General features: G+C 36.1%; 1 protein-coding gene and 1 long non-coding RNA gene across 3 annotated transcripts; one reads left to right on the top strand and one right to left on the bottom strand.

Annotated features, from left to right (window-relative positions):
- The first annotated feature begins 996 nt into the window (after positions 1 to 996).
- On the top strand, positions 997 to 5,889 carry LOC132633562 (uncharacterized). 2 transcript variants are annotated; one of them, XM_060350062.1, is made up of 7 exons: positions 997 to 1,256; positions 1,394 to 1,768; positions 1,869 to 1,921; positions 3,289 to 3,326; positions 3,843 to 4,161; positions 4,256 to 4,572; positions 4,921 to 5,889. In XM_060350062.1, exons 1-7 carry the CDS (start codon positions 1,244 to 1,246, stop codon positions 5,561 to 5,563), a joined length of 1,758 nt encoding a protein of 585 aa, XP_060206045.1. In that variant the 5' UTR covers positions 997 to 1,243; the 3' UTR covers positions 5,564 to 5,889. The 2 variants fall into 2 exon arrangements, with proteins under 2 accessions (XP_060206045.1, XP_060206044.1); XM_060350061.1 differs by having other exon boundaries at positions 997 to 1,768.
- Positions 5,890 to 5,998: 109 nt separating this feature from the next.
- On the bottom strand, positions 5,999 to 6,966 carry LOC132633563 (uncharacterized). Its single transcript, XR_009579685.1, has 2 exons — positions 6,565 to 6,966; positions 5,999 to 6,215 (listed from the first exon to the last, which is right to left on the bottom strand). It is a non-coding gene; the product is annotated as an uncharacterized LOC132633563 (long non-coding RNA).
- Between the last annotated feature and the right edge of the window lie 824 nt (positions 6,967 to 7,790).

Genomic DNA, 7,790 nt, shown 5'->3' on the forward strand with positions numbered 1-7,790 from the left:
CAAACATTAATATAAACATTATAACTTGAATAAACAATTTCCTCTCATCAGTTAACGTCCTGGTGCCTGTGCTTGTAAAAGATAACAAATATTCATGAAATGAAATGAATAGGACCCAAATACTTGATGAAATAGGAAGAGGTTACATGTTTCCTAGCATGTATAGTGTATCATAGGAGCATATGAACCTTTTTTACTCCATTACTAAATTTTAGTGCGGAAATTTCAGCAAGGAAATAATTTCTTGTATTACTTACAATTTGATTAGGAAAAAAAAATTTCAACAATTTTTGCATTCAATTATGATTTCACAGGCTCAAATTATAACGAAGGCAAAAATATCTGATAATTTCTTCTCATCGATCTAAACTTTAGTAAGCAAAATTACTCGTAATTTGTGCTAGCGGGAGATATCAAGAACATTGAAATAATCCAGGAACCCGCACCTTAACCCGCAAAATGGATACAGATTGAATAATTTTATTAAATATATAAATAATATGAGAAAATCAGATAGGTAATATAAGAAAAGAAATGACACAACTTGGACGTAAATGAAATTGTAGGGACATCTTGGAATTTATGTACTCCCTCCGTCTTAAATTATTTAGCGTGGTTATTAAAAATAATTGCCTCAAATTATTTGTCGTTTTAGAAGTTCAAGGAACAATTAATTATTTTGTTCCTCATTTACTCTTAGTCGAATTTTGTCATTAATGGAGGTCACACAAAAATAGAGTAACATTTAGTGGGAAAAAAATTATAACTTAGATAATAAGAATAAAGTTAGTTAAATACTGTTTTTAATTAATATTTCTTAAGGAACATGTAAAGAAGGATAAATAATTTGAGACGGAGGAGTAAATAATATGAGAAATTTAGATAGGTGAGATTGAGAAAAGAAATGACACAACTTGAAAGTAAAAGAAATTGTTGGAACATATTGGAATTTATGTATAAAATTTAAATTAATCTTAGAAAATATCATACTAGTAGCATATTATCCAACGCTTGTGGTGTGGCTATCGCTGTGTCACCAAAACCGAAACCTCTCCCGCTTTCTCCCTCTGCAACCGCCTTTGCGTTTTATCTTCTTCACTCCAACAACACTAACCCCAAATAAAAACCAAATTTCAATTCAATCCAATTGCCACTAACAACAACTGTTTGGTGGATGGAATCTGAAAAATACATTGCATTTCCTTTCTCTTCTTGACTTGGAGTTTGACTGGATGAGCTCCCCATGCCTTTATTAGGTGAACTCTACCACTTTTATCTTGACCCTTTTCAATTTTCACTCTCTTTTACACTTTTATTTCTTGAAATTTGTAGTTGGACCTATTTGGGATATGTACTGAAGTAGCCGGCATGTTTTGTGTTCTTTATTGCGCAGATATAGCTACTACACAGCCTTGTTCAGTTAGTTCCCAAACTGTATTTGGTACTAGACTTGTTTACAACAATGATATTAGATTTGTATCTACTTGGAATTCATTCCGTATACCACAAAAACCTCCAAATTCAAGAATTAAGTTATTTCGGGGTGGGTTGATGATAAGGGCAGTAGCTACCCTTGAAAAAGGACCCACCAAGAACACCCAAAGCAATGAGGAACAAAACGATTTCGGTGGTGTGAGGATGGGAAAATATTCAACTTCTACTGTTGTTGAAAGTGAGTTGAATGAGAGAGAGAAGTTGAGGCGAATGAGGATATCGAAAGCTAATAAAGGGAATACACCTTGGAATAAAGGCAGGAAACACAGTCCAGGTACTTAAAACATGCCAAGGTAGTTTTTTTTTTTTTTTTTTTTGAGCTGTTTCTTATGGATAAGGTTTAATGTTTTCGGGTATGTTTGAACTATTTGCAGAAACTTTACAACGGATTCGAGAGCGTACCAGGATTGCAATGCAGGATCCTAAGGTGATGTCATGTAAGCATAATTTTGTGAATGAAGTAGTAAGAGATGAGAATCTGACTAAGAAGAGAGGACCCCTTAGATAGCTCCAGAAACAGCCAATGTTAATACTTTTAGTCTCAATTAAATATTTACAGAACTCTGTCTGTGAGATTTAAGGGAACTAGGACATATAGTGCTACGACTTCTAATAAATTTTGTGACATTAACGTGCATGTGAAGTTATACCATCTTATAGTCATTTTGGGAAGGTGTAATGCTAACTATGGGGAGCGAAAAATAGATATAATAGAACACAAGTAGGAACTAACTAGGTTGGATGTGAGCAGATGTAGAAATTTAACATTTTTGTCAAGGGAAAAAGCTCGATCTTGCTTCAGCTGGAAGATGTATTTTTTGGTCATTCTGCGAGGCCCAATCCCGTTTAAGAGTGTGTGGTGTGGGACAAGAGAATCAATACTCTTGATTACATTTTAGGCACATGCCATCTGGCAGTCAGGGTATCTTGGAGAAGTTTGAGATAATTGTATTTTCCATTTTTCACTCTCAGTATTTAGTAACTTTCTCTTGATGTCATTAAGCTCAGTTAGCTTCAATATACATATCCGGGAAAATAACTTAAAGAATCTTGGATATTGGTGTCATCTGAGTGTATTATGACATTATATACATCTCTCGTATGTTATGTGGTCATTTGGATATGCATGACTTTGTCCTGCCCAGCAAAGCTATATATATATAAGTGATTTTCGGAGCCCACAATGAGGAGCAGATAGGAGCTTCCAGAATATGGGACTGATATGCAACATTCAAAATCCATGTGGAATATTCTTTTTGTTCTTTGTGAATATGTATGGGTGTTTGAATCTCCTTTTGTATCAACACATTTTATTCCTTTCAATTGTTTGCTTCAAGTTTGAATCCAGTTGTGAACTAACCAGATTTATACTTGAAAAGCTCGCATTCAAAATGTTCCCATGCAAAGCTAGAGTGCGTCTTTCTTTAAGAGGAGGAAGATGTGGTTAGGTGATAATTCAGGCAAAATCTTAAACTTGTATGTTAGACAACGTTCTACTCACAAACGTCAGTTAGTCTCATCTACTATAGCTATGTTGTTGATCTTGCTGCAACATTTTTTCCTGGACAGGGTGTGACTTCTTCTTTCCTTCATTTTGGTATCTGAAATAACCATTGTTTGATTCAGTCAACACCATATTAAGATATTGTTCATTTCTGTTCAGATTGTGCAAACGATCTAGTGGAATCTGAGATGACTAGATTTTTATTTTTTTTTGTCACTATACTTATCCATTTAACTTCACGGTTCAGAACTTTCGTTTGACAATATTACTGATAAGCTCTAATTATACAGGTGAAAATGAAGTTGGTTAACCTGGGGCATGCTCAAAGGTGGGTTTTACAAATTACCTTTGAAATTTTTTTTTTTATTTTTTTTTTAACCCTTTTGATAGCATAGTGGAGTCTTGTAATCAAGAGGTGAATGAAAAATAACCTGCGTACAAGCTTTTTTTCAAGTGGATGGAATTTGTCTATTCTGGTAGCTGAAATAGCATAAAAATGATGGTAAAAAAAAAAAAATAGAGTATTGAACAAACTTTTGCTTCCTGTTTCATGGTAACTTGTGCTTCAATCTGTGAAACTCAAGCTTCACTGAAGTCACTGCCTGATGAGTGTGCAACACAGACATTCAGAGGTATTGCCTTTAGTTGGCATGCCAGTAGTGCGCAAGTTTTAACTTCTTCATCACTTAAATTGGTGCTCGGGAATTCAATTCAACCTAGCAATGTTATACTAATTCATTATTTCATATTCCTAAATGTAAAATCACCCTCTTTATCTAGAATCTCAAATGAAAACTGAAGATTTGTGAAATTTTGTGTTTCGAACTTGTTTTCTTAATTCCAGTGAGGAAACAAGGTTGAAAATTGGTGTTGCTGTAAGGATTGGATGGGAAAGGCGCCGTGGGAAGTTGATGCTCCAGGAAACTTGCCATTATGAGTGGCAAAATTTGATTGCAGAAGCTTCTAGGAGTGGCCTTATGGGTGAGGAAGAGTTGCAGTGGGACTCTTACGAGATTTTGAGCAAACAGCTTGAGCAGGAGTGGATAAAGAGTGTTGAGGAAAGAAAAAATATGCCCAGGCTTAAGGGTAACAAGAGAGCTCCCAAATCTGCTGAACAGAGGAGGAAGATTTCAGAGGCCATTGCAGCCAAATGGGCTGATCCTGTAAGTGCTTTTAAGGCAGTCAATTTGAACTTCCTCACATTTCGATAACTTTCCAAAAACGGTGTTTTACCAATCTACATTTTCCTCCAACTAGGATTACCGTACTCGGGTCCGTACTGCTCTGAATAAATATCACGGAATACCAGAGGGGGTTGAACGAAGACCCAGGAAAAAGCCTGTTAGTGATGGACAGACCAGAAAAAGAAGCCCTCCGAAAAAGAAAGCAAATGAAATGGATAATCTGGTGAAGTCCGAGCCCAAGAGCCAAGTTCAACGTGTTCGATTGAGGAGAAAAAACACACCAGTGTACAAGGATCCTTTGGCTAGTTCAAAGTTAGAAATGTTAAAGAATATCAGGGCACAGAGAGTAGGTATTGACCAGAAGAAGATTGAAGCCGTCACGAGAGCAAAGTAAGCTATATTAAGCAACTATCAATTTGTCTCTTTAGTCTTTATTTGCTTCCTTGCTCTGCCTCTTTCCATCTGAAGTCTGCTGGTCACTCTGTTGTTTCATGTACCTCATAGAATCTTTAGTTAGTACGATCTTCCTTCAATAGAAAGTTTGGTAGGAGGTGAAATGTAATAGTGGAGGGAACTATAATCTTGAAACTACGAAGAGGTAAATATCGATATGTCAAACTGAGGAGGTCTAAGTTATGGATTTTGGAACAATTTCGATTTCTACAAGCTGGTATCATTGGTTTCAATCTGCTAAATAGTAGTAACTTATAAGTTCTTGGTGTGTTGACAACTTTGCAGAGCATTGATAGCTGAGGCTGAGAAGGCTGCAGAGGCCTTGGAAGTGGCTGCCCAGAGTAGCCCTGTTGCTCAAGCGTCTCTCGTTGAAACTCGGAAGCTCATCTCTGAAGCTATCCAGTCCATTGAATCTATAGAGACAGAGGTGGCTGTTATAGATGGAAATCTTTCACCACCTTCAACTGAGCTGCTGAGCCACACTGCAGACAAGGGAGATTCAGAATTTGGAGCTCTGGTTGATCCTGGTGAAAGAATAAATGGTTGGCATACTGTGACGCCTACGAATCGCGATTTAGAAAATGGACAACATGCCTTGCAAGGTTTACTGAATGGTAAAAGCTCAGCTCTCTCGTCAGGCTCCGGTGACTATGACTTATTGGGTGACAGGCAGGAAGTCTATCAAATGATTTCTAGTAATTTATCTCTGGAAAAGGAGGCCAATAATATCACACAGCCCACCACCTCTACTCAGAGACTTGATGAGGATGAAGCTAATGAAAGCCCAGGAGATGAACAGAAACAGCTTCTAAACAGTGATGAATCTGATGAAGGCCAAGGAGGTGAACAGAAACCGCTACCAAACGGATTGATTTCTGGGAAGAAATGGGTCCGTGGAAGACTGGTTGAAGTGAGTGAAGGATCTTAGATTAGCTGAAGGAATATTGAAGTATCTGATTTACAAACATGGAATGCGTCTCATGGATGCACTATAGAGTATACTTATGCCTACAACAAATTTTGACAAAGAGAGTTCTCTCTGCAAATCAAATCATAGTTCGAGCTTCTCGCCGCTTGACAGTTGCAAAAATAGGCATTTCGTCTAGTTTCATGCTAGATGCACATTCTCTTGTAATACCTTTACCATGACCAATTATGTAAAGTTTCAGGATAGACCTAGCCGCATTGTAATCTGTGGTGCCCCAGTTTAGTTTATTCCAATTATTGTGGTGACATTTGATTCGTTTCTATCAATCTCATTGTTAAGTAGTCACTAAATTAATTGATTCATGATGATTCACTTGAAACTTTGGACAGGTGATAAGTAGAATGTAGCAAAACTAAACATTATGCGAAAATGATCTTAAAGCAAATGTCAGCATTGCTTAGATTACATGAGCAACAAGTACATAGAGATGGATGTTATGACTATTACATCCGAGTGCAGTATAACTGCTTTAGTTGGAGAACCGTATAACATTCCAATTCTTCAGTTGAGAATCAATAGCATTCTCCAATTCACGCCTCTTCTTTTCTTTCACTTCCCTGGCTTGATTGATCTCCACTTCAACTTGTTCCTTCTGCAAAATATCATTTTGAATTACTAAAATTTCATTAGCAGCAATTGAGATAATACGAGAAACGGAGTGGGTGATTTATTACTCGCTCTGTCACAATCTCATTTTATGTGACATTTTTTACTTTTCGAGATTCAAACTATATAGGTTTTGACCATCATTTTGAAATGTGATCTTTTATCGTGTTAAAAAGAGAAGAATTGCAATTTATAGTGATTTTTGTATAGTTTATAAATATTTAGATTGTAATTTTAAAATATTAAGTTTATCCGATTCGATTTAGCTTCAAAATTTAGTTAAATTGACTTTCGGATCACGAAAATGGGGGGGGGGGGGGGGAGAGAATACTTACGTCCACAACGTCGGGGATGGGAAGCTTGGTGCCGTGGACAGCGGAGCGATTAGCTGCTTTGCCGACCGACCGCAGAGCATTATGACGGAAAACAACCTTAGCGGTCTGCCAGGTGTGTGGTACTTTCGACGCTCTGTTCATTTTACACCAACTTATTATTCTTCAGATTAATTAACCGTTGATCACAAATCAAATTCTTTTTGCTATTTGCATATCTGTAGCTATGTTCTATTATTAGTAGGAGGAAGTTAGAACAACGTGAGAGATCTCGACTCTGACATTATGGATAATGGCAAATCCACGTGGCGTCTTTTGCAGACGTCTCGCTGTTTGTATGCCTCTTTTTCGAGCTGTCTCCCCTCTCCAGGTGTCTCTAGGACATTCTTACACAGTGGAGCCACTCGGAACTACACTTTGTTCCATGTGATAAGTACTGGTTCCAATTAGAACTTATTTTTTCTGCAACGCAAAAAATTACTCTATGTAATTTTTATATCATCCTTAATTATTGCCGAGTAATCAAATAATTAAATTAACGGAAAAGGCTCAAATATGACATCGAACTATCAGAAATGGCTCATTTATGCCACTCGTTGAAAGTTTGGCTCAAATATGCCACTGCCGTTACCTTTTTGGCTCATCCATGCCATTATTCACTAACGGTGGTTTTAAAATACCAGATATGCCACGTGGCAAAAATTTATTGGTCCACGTCACTTAAATGAAAACCAGCCAAAATAAATCCTAACTATACAACGAGTGGCATATTTGAGCCAAACTTTCAACGAGTGGCATAAATGAGTCATTTCTGATAGTTCGATGGCATATTTGAGCCTTTTCCGTAAATATATTTCAATGAAGGTAATATAAAATATAAAATAATTAATAATTAATAAAAATAGGGGTATATTCTATAACAAATTCCTAAAAAATTAGCTATTTATATTTTATATGAATTATATATATATATATATATATATATATATAGAGAGAGAGAGAGAGAGAAAGACGCCCACGCGCACACACACATACAAATATATGTAAAAATAAACAGTAATATGTATTTGTATGTGTGTGTGGGCGCATGTGTATATATACTTAATGCATCTAGTATTAAAATATCAATCATAAAAGTAATATTTGATTTTGTGATAAATTCATAAATGGATTATTCTACTTAAAGTATGAATTTAGATAAAAATGTATAAATAGGTTAAAAAATAAAT

The sequence above is a fragment of the Lycium barbarum genome, chromosome 3 (genome assembly GCF_019175385.1).
Source record: "Lycium barbarum isolate Lr01 chromosome 3, ASM1917538v2, whole genome shotgun sequence".
Taxonomy (NCBI): domain Eukaryota; kingdom Viridiplantae; phylum Streptophyta; class Magnoliopsida; order Solanales; family Solanaceae; genus Lycium; species Lycium barbarum.

Coding starts and splice junctions, on each gene's coding strand:
- LOC132633562 (XM_060350061.1), top strand. CDS start 1,369: ATGTTTTGTGTTCTTTATTGCGCAGATATAGCTACTACACAGCCTTGT. Junction 1,769..1,868: donor AGGCAGGAAACACAGTCCAG/GTACTTAAAACA, acceptor AACTATTTGCAG/AAACTTTACAACGGATTCGA. Junction 4,573..4,920: donor GAAGCCGTCACGAGAGCAAA/GTAAGCTATATT, acceptor ACAACTTTGCAG/AGCATTGATAGCTGAGGCTG.